A 13,415-nucleotide genomic window follows, 5' to 3' on the forward strand; every position below is an offset into this window, starting at 1 on the left:
TGCCTCTTGAGTAATAAAGGCAGTAATTTTCCTCAGGGAGTTTAAAGGAGATCCAAATTTACTTCATCTTGTCACCACACAATTTCCTCTCACGTGTGAAAACCAAAACCTTATTCTAACCATAAGTTTTTCTTTATTAAGCTTGCTCTAATTATACAGCTGGCTGATAATAAAGGTTTATGCCTTTTTAATAGCACCTATCCACAGAAACTACTTACAGGACACACATTTAAATGAACACATTAGAGAAATACTCCAGATGTCCACAAAATCCAACAGGACAAGTTACTTATTTTTATTCAAGTTTACATTCGAAACCTAAAAAGTATGCTTTTTACAGTTCTTAAAATCACAACAAAAAGTATAGATACAAACAGAAAGAGAAACAGAAAACCTTAGTATCAGAAAACCAATAACTAAATACAAAATCCAGAGGAAATAATCATAAAATGAAGATAGTTTCGTCCTGTGGCACAAACTGATGATGACTGTTCCTACAGTAAATACTCCAAGTCAATCAATGATTTTTGAGCCTTCATTTCTTTTTTTTTTTCGTATGGGCAGGCTCCAGGAATCAAATCTGGGTGTCTGGCAGGTGAAAATTCTGCCACTGAGTCACCGTCGCACCACCTGATTTTTGAGTTTTTATATTTTGTTTTATTAAAATGGTTTTGTCTATTATTTTTTATCCTGCTACCTGCTTTCCTTCTCCCTTATAATTTGTTATTGGCCAAGAAATCAGATAAAACTTGTTAGCAATATAAAATATGAGTAAATAAGTACTAAAGTGCTCTCCTCTAAAATGAGTTCGGGTACTAAAGCTGACATTTACAACAGCTTTTGATGCTTTCTTCCTGATTATTTTACTACCCTCTGAATAACTGAAACTGGTAGCTGAAATCTCCAAGGCATAGTTAAGGTTGATGGGGGATGAGGGTAGGAGAACAGTAGGAAGGAAATACTTAACAATACATATGTGATATGTGGTTCACTTATGTCAATGACAGATGATAACAAATGTGTATATATAAATACATATCTGTGTAAATGCACAGAAAGAGGTCTGGATAGGATGTACCAAACTGTTGACTCTCCTTTAAGAGGGGAGTAGATTTAATCGAGTATAAAGACTTACTTGTTTTTACTTTTTATAATTCTGTATTGACTATGAACATTAATTTATCTTACATAATCAAAAATTTTTTAAATAAAGTTTAAATGGCTGATTTATGATCTCTGAAAAGAATGAAGTATTTAGTCTTGGAATACAATGAGCTTCTCTCCTAATCACTAGATTTACTGATCTCATTTGTTCTGCTTCATTTTATAATACAGTACATGTGGGGCGGGTGGCAGAATAAGGTGAATTCCAGAAGGAAATCTGCTGGGATAGGATTTGTAAATAATAGAGATAATTCACAATAGTTAAGCAAGATTTGACTCTATTTCATAGGTTTCCAACACTAAAAAGTTAAGAGATCATTTATAGTCAAGATATTATGATAAAGGCTCTCCACATTAAGCCAGAGTGAAAACAAAGTCTCTTTTATACCACTGCTAAGACCTAACATAGTAAGGGAGTGAGGACAGGAGAAAATTCCACTACGTTAAACAGATGCTGAAAATTTAATAATAACATTTTAATTTGACAACACAATCTGAGACTGTATGACTTAAAATACAAATAGTTTTAAAACTTGCAACTCTTTTTCATGTAGTAAGATATAATTTATGTTCCTCAGTTTCCCAGTTTCTGTGTCCCAATCTGCCTCCAAGCTTCAAAGTAACGAAAGTCAATAATATGATCAAAAAAAGGACTTGTGATAGAAAAAAGACATGGAATATCCTTATTTTACTATTTAAAGGTGTTTACTTATTAAATTTTCCTTCCTGAAATATCTCAAACTTTAAAATCACAAAATAAGTGTTCTTAAATATATTCTTAAGTTTGTATGTAGATTTTGTTTACAATAATGAAATGCAGCATGATTTAACAGATTTTGGACTTCTCAGACTATTGCAGCAAAAATAAAATTTTCTATACTAGTGGTCAATGAGAGGGAGGGGTAAGGGATACAGTATATATGAGTTTTTTCTTTTTATTTCTTTTTCTGGAGTGATCCAAATGTTCTAAAAAATTATAATGGTGATGAATATACAACTATGTGATGACATTGTGAGCCACTGATTATACACCACGTATGGAATGTTTGTATGTTAAGAATGTATGTGCTTGCACATTATTGTATCAATAAAAATTTTTTTAAATGTATGTGCTTAAAATGTTGTTCTGCAGGAGTCTGTGATGAATTATCATAAAAAAATGTATGTGCTTGTACGTTGTTTTATCAATCAATAAAGTTTTCCAATATGCAATAACTTATAACATTGTTAAAGCAAAAATATGAAATGTCCTACCTGCAAGAGATGTGAAGAAATAACAAAACTAATAAGACAGCTAGCTCATCCCAACCCACCATTATTGTATTCGACTATCTAGAACTTTGTGAATTCTACACATGAGATGTACAAAGATCTCACGGTCTACCATTTTCAATTGTCAAAAATCTACTGTACTTATCGTTAATTCTAAACGATAGTTTCATGCCATAAAAAGACATTCATTTACAATAGATTACTGTAAAATAACAGATAGGCACCACTAGCTCTCAAACCCCCCCACATTCACAAATTCATGGAAGACAGCTGTTCCCATACCTGCCCTTCAGGTTCTCAAGTTCCCTGTGATGCAACATGCTCCGCATGTGTTCGTCCATCTCCTTCAAAATTAAAGAAAACAGATTAAACTAAGGGGAATTGCTTTGGGAAAAAAATTCCCCTGTTCCTATCCAATCAACAATCAAGGCTCAAGCTCATTGTGTCGAAAGTATTATTTGCAGTTAGTCTTCTCAATCAAATATTCAAGTCAGTTCCTTATTAAACAATTATCTAACTGTGTGTTTGACATATTTTACTTTAAAGAAAAGGAATTCTTAAGAATGAAACATTTAAGTGGCTTTCTGTAACAGGTTAAAAAGTATATTATGATTAGGAGGCAAAAGACCTAAGAACAAACATATGCAGGTTAAATTCTAATCCTATATAAGAAGTTTACTAAAGCTTATTTTTTTTGAAAAAAGGGAAAATTCTCTGAAATCACAAAACTTCTCAACTACCTTGTTACTTTTCTCCATACCTTCTTTCCCCACACAACTGAGAGTTTTTCAAGAGTAGGTTATACCTTATGTTTGCTGTTCCTTTTATCTACGGTATGGACAGATGAGAAAAAAATATGGATAAAAAATAAATAATAGGGTGGGATAAAGGATAAAATAAATTGGGTAGATTGAAATACTAGTGGTCAATGAGAGGGAGGGGTAAGGAATATGGGATGTATGAGTTTTTTCTTTTCATTTCTTTCTCTGTAGCGATGCAAATGTTCTAAAAATGATCATGATAAATACACAGCTATGTGATGATATTGTGAGCCACTGATTGTACACCATATATGGATTGTACAGTGTGTGAAGATTTGTCAATAAAAATATTTAAAAAAAAAAAAAAGAGTAGGTTATAACTCTCACCCATGTTGGTATGCCCAGGGCCTGGCATACATAAGCATTTGCTGGATAAAGAATGATATAACCATCATTTCTAGATGGATGGGAATAACAAAAATAACAAGAACCTCTCTATGGTAGATCAGGAAGTTTAAAAAGATGCTTTCAACACAGCAGTTCACTCATTCCTTCATTTTCACTGTTGCCCCTGTGCACCAACCCAGTCCCATGATTTATTTGATTCCAGTGAAGTTTAGAAATACAATAGCATCCTGCCTCCTCCTACCTACCTCATACTTCCAATGGGAAGGAAATATAATCTGTGGAAAAAGCTGCCACTTGCACACACATACACATACACACAAACTCAAAAAGCTGCAAAGGTCGATCCTTTTTTAAGTCCAAAGTATATACAGCCAACATGCCATAATCAGAGAATGGCTATTAACACATGTAATAAAAGTGATTGATGCTATCTACCAGGCCTTGTGTCAATTGCCTTTAACATTTTCTCGTTTGAATCACAAAAGTATCACTGAGGGAGGTATTATTAACTTTATAAGGACACAGAGAAGTTAACTCATTCATTCACCAAATATTTATCAAGTGCTTATAATGTGCCAAGTACAGAACTAGACATGGAAGGAGTAAGTATGAAAATATTCAATCTTGCCCTCTCAGAGTCATAGATAATCAAGTAGTAAAAATAGGATTCAAACCCCAGTAGATCTGACACCAAAGCAATGTTTCAAACACCATGTCATACTAACAATCTACTACACTGAGATTTTTCATTATATACAATTCATCAAGAGAATATAATAACCTATTACTACTTTAAATTCCTTCTATAGTGTGACAAACAAGTTTGTAATTCAAAACACTTCCATTAAAGGGCAATTTTACTGAAGATGACTATCATTTCCTTCCCATCTCCATAAGTGATTCATTTGGAGGGGGTGGCTGTATATGCGACCCTTCCTAAACTACAATTGGCCACTAACTAAAACTAACAGTTTTAAACTGAGTCCCATTAGTTACAGAATACTAGAATGAAAAAAACTCATAAACAATATACAATATCTAAAGCTAAAGTCCCTATGCTTCCTACTGTTCAATTTTTCCTTGGTATCCACACGCCAAATCCCCCTTTTTAAAGCTAAATTTAAGTGGGTTCTATTCCCTGCAACCACACAATTCCTTACCAAAAAAGAATATTCAAGATAATGATATGGTAGCCCATGACAAACTGGCATCTGTCCTGAAACTACTGTTGGAAGAGTGCTCTGAAAACTATTGCTTTTTCCCTTTCTTTGCTTCGTATACATGTTATATTATACAATAAAATAAGTTAAAAGAAAAAAAGAATATTCATTGAAATAGGCTATTACCTCTGATATCACAACTAATTCTATATTCTATTTCAGTTACAAAAATGTTACTCACAACTAGTTTTAATGTGACTTATTGTTTTCTAGAACACTTCACAAATTCTCTTAAACTTACTGGTGAAATCCTCCCCACCCTGCTCAAAGGAATAAATGCAAATAGAGAGACAATAAGCTTTCAAAATAATTGGGAAAGATCCACAAACATAGGATTAAATAATAACCCCATAGGCATCCTTCTCAGACACCAGGATTCTATTTAGTTTCTCGTATAGTCACCAGCATTACATTTGGGTGGAAGTGGTGGTGGGGGTGTGTGTCAGATTTCATAGTTGAATAAATTTAGAAAACGAGCAGTATAAACATTAAATATATATTTTTTATCATCACAAATGCCTTTTTTTTCTTTTTTGTGAAAAAAAATATATAAATGCAATAAATTTCAAAGCACAGCACAACAATTGGTTGTAGAACAGATTTCAGAGTTTGGTATGGGTTACAATTCCATAATTTAAGGTTTTTATTTGTAGCTGCTCTAAGATACTGGAGACTAAAGGAAAAAAATATTATATATTTTTTAACCACAGGGTTTCTTAGTTTTTCAAATGTAAATGGGCATCAGGACACTGAGGGCTGTAGTATGTATTTTTTCTCCTACCTAATTCACCCTAGAACCCTTTCTCATCCAGAGTATTGGAAAACTAGAGGAAAGCACTCCCTCATAGTCTATGTAAAAATAGGTATCAGAGTTATCTCTGTTAACTCATTCATCTGCTGATTTCTTAGACCATATCAATCTTAACCTTTAAATGTCACTTCCCTGAAAAAAAAACCTACTACTTGCTTTCCTTAAGGCAGGAATGGATAACCTAGCCCTTACTTTACTATATACCATAGAAAAGTGTGAATACATGAAAACATATTTTAAACCCAGAGTAAAAAAAAAATTACAAAATGACTTAAAATAGCAAAATCAGGAGATATCACAAGATAGGGATGCTACTCCACGAAAGTCTGACACAAAACCTCTCCATGTCTCCTATTTAACTCATACACTTGCCTCATTTCCCACCTTTCCTATCTACAAGTAACAAGAATTTTTATTCATTGAAAATCTGTACCAACTCTGGTTCAAACTTTTAAAACCAAAAGAACAGAATGTTCTTTAACTTTTGTAAAAAGCAGTGGGCACATTGGGGTATCAAGTGATTTTTCTATCATTAACAAAAATCTTAGATAGGAAAACAAAAATTATTTACACCAGCTTACCGGATGAATCATGATCAGACAAATCACTTGGGCATTCAACACTGTTCCAACTGTCTTCACTTAAATGACAGAATTCTCACTGTAGATGAAACTCTTTGCTTTCATCAGTTTACCTTTCTTAGCAACTGACTCTTAAAACTGTCAAACTATTCTACCTGCAACTGTTCTCATGTTGTTGTTCTACCTAAAACGTTTATCGCTTATTTCTCTTAAACCATCTTAAACATAAACAGAATAATCTTTCCAATTATCTGAAATTCCAACGACAATCAAGACATCTTCGAAGCATGGGGAAAAAAATCAACATTTAGCTAGCAGCACGACTTTGAAAGCAAAGAATAAAGGCAAGAAAAAACAAAATGCTAGAAAATTGAGGCCAATTTCCATAATGCACAGGCAAATTCTTTTCTTATAAAGGTTTGTCTTCCTTTGAGCAACACTCTCACCTTGTGGATATCAAAGGCACTGTTACTATCATTTTTGCTGTGCTGTACCTTGCACATCATAGATATAAACCAAATGCAAGTTCATATAATAAATGCTGTTCGTGGAATGTATATCCTTAAGGTAGCCAGAAAGCAGTATACCTCAACCTGAATTTTAAGGTAACTTCTTGCCAATTAAATTGCTCCAGAGAAGGATCTATATCCTTCAATTGAGTACCTTCAATTTCTGCATAGAGGTTTAACAATATAGCTATTGGTTTTATGAAGCAATGAGAAAGAAACCAGTAAGATAAGACTACGGTTTGGGAAAGAAGCATAAAAAGATGCTGTTAAAAGCTTTTACCTATTTACAAATCCTGTATGGACGTTTATGAAAAATACTATTAGCCATAAAACCTCACATTCTTTTTCTTCCATTATTACCTTTTTTGAGCCGTACACAATGTGGCACAAAATGCATTTTCGTTCTCGTACCATAGTGACCAGATGGGAAGCACTGAACGTCACACCTGCAATAAGGAAGTAACATTTAGTAACCTTTATTTCCCCAGATGTCTTCTGAAATTCATTTTAGCACAGCCCCAAATAGAAGTCTTATATCTCATCTCTCTCACCTCCATCTTGTTTCTTCCCCAGTTTTCTCATCTTGTTTCTCCCCCAGTTTTCCCATCTTGGTAAATGGGTATTCCATTTTTACAGGTTTCTAGGGCAAAAACTTTGGGAGTCATCCTTGCTCCCTCTTTCTCACCCTATACTCACCCTCATCAGCAAATTCTGTCAGTCCCGCCTTGTAGTATATCCTAACTCCAACCACTTCTCAATACCTAGCAGGCCTAGCATCTCTCACACGGTATTAGCTGACTAATTTGACTTCCTACTTCCACTCTTGTCCTCAAAGCTTATTCTCAAAACAACAGCCAAAGACTTTAAGAACAGAATTCTTTTAAAATTTAAGTCAGATCATATAACTCCTCTGCTCAGAATCTTCCAATGGCTTCCCATCTCAGTCAGAAAATCCAAAGTCTTTGACAAGGACCACATAATCTGTCCTTTCACTTCTCTAACTTCATGCTCTACCCTTCTCTCTCTAACACTCCATTCCAACTACAGAGTCTTCCTTACTATTCCTTCATCACACCAGGCGTTCTTCTACCTAAGGTACTCTACATTTCCTATTCTCTCTGCCTGAATATTCTTCCTTAAGATGCCCTTATGGTTCTCATGACTTGCACTCTCATTTCCATCAGGTATCTTAAAATGTAGTCTCGCTGGAGAGGCCTTCCCTGACCTTTTACATAATACTTCACTTTCTACCTTCAATTTCTCTATGTCCCTATTAACAGTGCTTGAGTTTTCTTTATAGCATTGTGGTAGATTGGTTCCATAGAAGGATACAACAATATCCTTTATCCTGTATGCTCTTTTGCAATGTGATCTTTCTTTCCACCGCCCATCAAAAGGTGGAGTCTGTTTCCCCTCCCATGTGACCTACTTTTTTTCTTGTCAAGAGCTACAGAAAACTGCCCCTGTTGACATTTTATTTTCCATTAAAAAAAAATATTTTTATTGACAAATCTTCACACACACACACATTCCATATATGGTGTACAGCTCACAATATCATATGCATCACTCCAGAAAAAGAAATAATACATACCAGATCTCTTACCCCTCCCTTTTATTGACCACAGTATTTCCAACTAGCCAATTTATTTTACCCTTTATCCTCCCTACTATTTATTTTTTTATTCATATTTTTTGCTCACCTGTCTATACCCTGGATAAAAGAAGCATCAGACACAAGGTTTTCACAATCATACAGTCACATTGCAAAAGTTACATTTTTATACAGTCGTCTTCAAGAATCAAGGCTACTGGAACACAGCTCAACAGTTTCAGATAATTTCCTTCCAGTCACTGGAATATATCATACACTAAAAAAGGGATATCTATATAATGCATAAGAATAACCTCCAAGATAACCTCTCAACTTCATTTGAAATCTCTCAGCCACTAAAACTTTATTTTGTCTCATTTCTCTCTTCCCCCTTTTGATCGAGAAGGCTTTCTCAATCCCCTGATGCTTGGTCCCAACTCATCCCAGGATTTCTGCAATGTGACCTGTTTTGATCAAAAAAATGTGATGGAAGTAACCACTATGTAAATTGAAACTAGGTCTCAAAAAATCTGCAGCTTCTGCTTTTGCATATTTGGAACACTCTCTCTTGGAACCCAGCCACCATGCTGTGAGAAGCCCAAATCACAGAGAGAAGTCCAGGTGAAACCCAAACAACAATCAGGACCAAGTGACAGCCATATGAGGGAGCCATCCTGAAGCCAGTGAGAAACTCCAAGCAAGACCAGTAGAAGAACAATCCAAATGAGCCCTTGTCAACCCACAGAATAGTGAAAAACAATAAAAAAGTTATTGTAAGCCAATAAATTTAGGGGTAGTCTGTTATACAGCAAGAGAGATCTTAAACATCTTTTCCTAGCTGATACAATATATATTTATTTGTTATTCTCTTACACCCCTGAAGTGTATGTTCCATGAGAATAGGGACTTTTATATCTTACTAGTGTAGCTATAGAACTTAAAATTGTGTCTGGCATATTGAAGGTACTCCATAAAGATCTGCTGAATTATACCAAATGGAACTATCTTGTGTTACTAAATGTGAGATAGGTGGCTAAATATTGGGGTTTGGAGTAAGACCCCAATAGGTTTTCTATTTCAAAATCTCTTGGCACTAACACTTTTCTCTGAGAGTCTCTGCTAGAGGAGCCCTACACAAAAATTTAATTCTACATTTCAAGAAGCATTGTTTTTCCCTCTACACATATAACACTAGGGTGTAATAAATATATCTCCCTCTTCACCTGGGATTGGTTCCTTAGAGGATTCTAAAGCAATGACATAATGAGGTCATAAGCCACCCTAGCTAATCTATAGCTTCCAGACAACATGGACAAAGGACAAACAAGGAACATATACTTCTCCATTTCTCCCGATTTTCAGCAGTTCCCTTGCTATTGTAACCAATTTCTTTACACTGATGAATGTCTGAAATAATTTTATTCAGTTACAAAATTCAAAACACCAAAATAAGATTGTGCAGTAAATACATGGACATTTGCTTAAACTGAATGTCAACTAGTTACCAAAAGAAACAAATAAACCCTTATGGAGACCATATTATTTATGCTTTCAAGTATTACTAATAATCTCCTAAATGTCAAAATTAACATAAATCACTCTGATTCTAAGTATCATAGCATACTTAATTCTTTTAATTCCCTTATATCTTAACATTTACTTGAACTTTAATTACTATTTATATGCAATATTTTGCTATTTAATTCAATAAATATTTACTGAGCACCAAGTATTATTCTAAAGAGCTGGAGAAGCAGTGGTGAAGAAGATATGTCCAAAAATGTTTTAAATACTGCTTTAAATTATTAACCATCAAAGCAAAACTGGATAAAAAAACTTAAAAGCAATGAAGTCAGTGAAAAAATGTGACTTTCTGGCACAAGAAATAGCACTTATTATGTGGTTTTTATATTTACTTGGTTGAGAACAAAATACTAAAATACAAACTGTTTCTATTTAACAAAACCAAAGACATCAACCCCTAGTAAATGGATAAAGAAATAAAACAATATATTAAAAATACTTTCTATCAACCTTTAACCAAAGATTCCCTCTTTTTATTTATTTTTTTCCTTTTATAAGATCCATGTTTCTAAAGGTATTGTCCACTAATCTGCATTAAGTAAATTCATTGTCCTCACCTTAAAAAATCTAAAAGTATAACTTCTAGCAAACGTGCCTAATCGATAAGAAAGACCTAATATTTAAATGATATTAAGTTGATACAATTCCAGACAAAGACAAAGGAACTTTAACATGTACATCCTCAAAAACTGGGTAAATACATGATTTTCATTAAGCTTTCTGAAATTAGCCCACAGTCCGCAGATGGGAACCACTGCCCTTTCTAAAGGCTTACCAAGGATTAGAAATCACAGATTACAAACACCCAATTCTGCAATGTCAATCAAGGTGTTTGAAAAGTGACATTATATAAGTCAAGAAAAAACGTAAAATATAAACAATTTTCAGTCCTAATATCCTAAAAACGTTATAATAAATACCCCTTTCCTCAACTTCCTAGTTACTATTCTGTCAATACAATCACCATTCTCTCCAAGCACAAATACATCATGTCAGATTCTTCTTTTAGACTCTCATGTTAGTCACCAAGTCCTGATAGTTCCTATTTTTCATGTTTGTTCTCTATTTCCCAGTGTGATAAACCTGTGTGACCTTACATTTATTCTTCTCCCTTCACTCAACTGTTTACTCATCACTGCTTCCTGCCTTGACTACAGTCCCCAAATACATGAACCAGTTCTAAACTCAAGAAGTACATCATATTCACCCACATAGATTATTAAAAAGAAATACAGTTGTGTAGGTCTCACAATGGGGCTTTTGAATCAGAACTTCCAGAGATCCCATTTTGTACTTCATTATGCTCTCCCCATCCTTATATATAGGTAGTCTTTCAAGTTACTTAAATTGGTCAGCAATACAGCCTCCAGGTAACCACTATCTTATAACACTGTGGTCCATCTCAAAATCAATGTCAGAAAGAACTTTCTCCAAATATTTATTATGTAACTCAAGGTTCTAAAACAACTTTCAGAGTAAAAGAACTTTATCAATACAAAACAATGTTACATTATGCCATTCTATGATTAAGACAATCTCCAAAATAACTAAGAACAGAGGAGCTGTTGATGGTGGATCTGTCTGGTCCCTCTAAGAGAGAAATTTGAACTGACAGAATTAAAGCCAACTTAGATTATACATGGCAGCAATATATGTAAAATACTAAAGAAAAGAACTTTATTGGATGATGGGAGAGGGGAAGGGTATTCAGAGTTAGAATCCATTTTCTGACCTCCACAGGTGATTTTTTATGCCCTCACATGGAAAATGCCCTATGCCCCTGACAGAAAACTAATGGATTTCTGGTAAACAAGACAGGAAAACAGGGAGATAGTGTTCAGCTATAAAACAAGGTTTTGTCACTATCCCTAGGTTATCCAGAGGTTACAGAACAAAGACATAACTGGTACTTCTGAGGGGTCCTCACTTTGCTGAGTGGCCCTCACCAAAAAGTTTCCAGGCTCCTAGTAAAAGTAGGAGTCTTAGTGAGCTGACACCAAAGTATTTTGGGGCACATCAACCTGTACCAGAACACCAAAGACTTATTCTGAGTAGCTGTCCTATGTGATAGTTCTAAACTGACTGGCTCTTGTTTCCAAAGACAAACACCTGGTGGTTTCCTATATTCAATATCATTCATTGACTGAGCATAAGCTCATAAGCGTTTTACTCACTAGCATTCCTGCTTTTCATACTGCTGCCCTAACACAACACTTAGGAAAAGTATGTACAAACCATTCTTTATCAGCTAGGCAATAAGCTGTTCCGAGAAGGAAATGAACAGGACAGTCTGATCCTTAACTCAGAACTAGTGTCAGGGTACAATTCCTTGCTCAATTCCAGAACCTGGCAAGCATGCCCAGAGGGAAAAATAACCAGGAAAAGAAGTTGGGATATAACACAACCCTAATAAAATAATTAAAAAACTAGCAAAACTTAACATCATAGAACAGGTCATAAGCCCAAAGACAGCTTGTGCAAACATTGTTTTTAAAGTGTAACTAGGTTTATATACACATTTCTTCTAAGTATACAAAAGGCCAATGAGCACATGAAAAGATGCTCAACATCATTAGTAACTAGGGAAATGCAAATTGAAACCATAATGAGATTTCACATCACACCCAGCAGAATGGCAATTTAAAAAGTGGAAAATAAACAAATGAGGATGAGGAGAAATAGCACCGCTCATGCATTGTTGGTGAGAATGTAAAATGGTGCAACCACTGTAGAAAAGTTTGATGATTCCTCAAAAAATTAAGTACAGAATTATCATGACCCAGCAATCCCACAGGTCTATACCTAAAAGAACTGAAAGCTGGGATTTGAACAGATATTTACACACCAATGTTCATAGTAGCATTATTATGCTTCTGCCATAGTAGACAAAAGGCAGAAGCAACCCCAGGGTCCATCAACAGATGAATGGATAGACAAAATATGATATAACCATACAATGGAATAATATTTACCTATAAAAAGGAATTCTGATACACACTACAACATGTATGAACTCTGGAAATAACGCTGAGTGAAATGAGCCACAGCCAACCCAAAAGGACAAATATTACATGATTTCCTTACACAAAATATCTAGAATAAGCAATTCATAGAGACAGAAAGTAGATTAGAGGTTACTGGGGCTAGGGAGATGGAGGAATGGGAAATTACTGCTTAATGGTGGCAGAGTTTCTGTTTGGGGGAATGAAAAACGTTGGTAATGGATGGTGGTAATGGAAGCATAACATTGTGAATGCAACTAATGCCAATGAATTGTACACTTAAAAGCTACTATGTTCTAATAGGTTATGACAGTAAAAAAATTTTAAGTGTAACTTGGTACCTTGTTGCATTTATTTAATAGTTAAAAAGACTCACAGTATTCCAATTTTTAACAGCATCATTTGTATGTATTTCCAAGTAACCCCAAAGGTCCATGACATACAAATTATAATTCTATTGTGACAATTTTTTTTTCCCATGAGCAAGCATCGGGAATTGAACCCAGGTC

At 34.6% G+C, this 13,415-nt stretch overlaps 1 protein-coding gene across 4 annotated transcripts in view; it reads right to left on the reverse strand.

Annotated features, from left to right (window-relative positions):
- ZNF106 (zinc finger protein 106) overlaps positions 1–13,415 on the reverse strand; it is a 98,870-nt gene that overhangs the window by 46,935 nt on the left and 38,520 nt on the right. For all 4 annotated transcript variants that reach the window (XM_077127572.1, XM_077127569.1, XM_077127570.1 and 1 more), the window contains 2 exons: positions 7,087–7,172; positions 2,719–2,780 (listed from right to left, as the gene is read on the reverse strand). In XM_077127572.1, the coding sequence (XP_076983687.1) occupies positions 2,719–2,780; positions 7,087–7,140 (116 nt within the window). In that variant the 5' untranslated portion in view covers positions 7,141–7,172. The remainder of the gene's footprint in view (positions 1–2,718; positions 2,781–7,086; positions 7,173–13,415) is intronic.

This window comes from Tamandua tetradactyla, chromosome 14 (assembly GCF_023851605.1).
Source record: "Tamandua tetradactyla isolate mTamTet1 chromosome 14, mTamTet1.pri, whole genome shotgun sequence".
Lineage (NCBI taxonomy): Eukaryota > Metazoa > Chordata > Mammalia > Pilosa > Myrmecophagidae > Tamandua > Tamandua tetradactyla.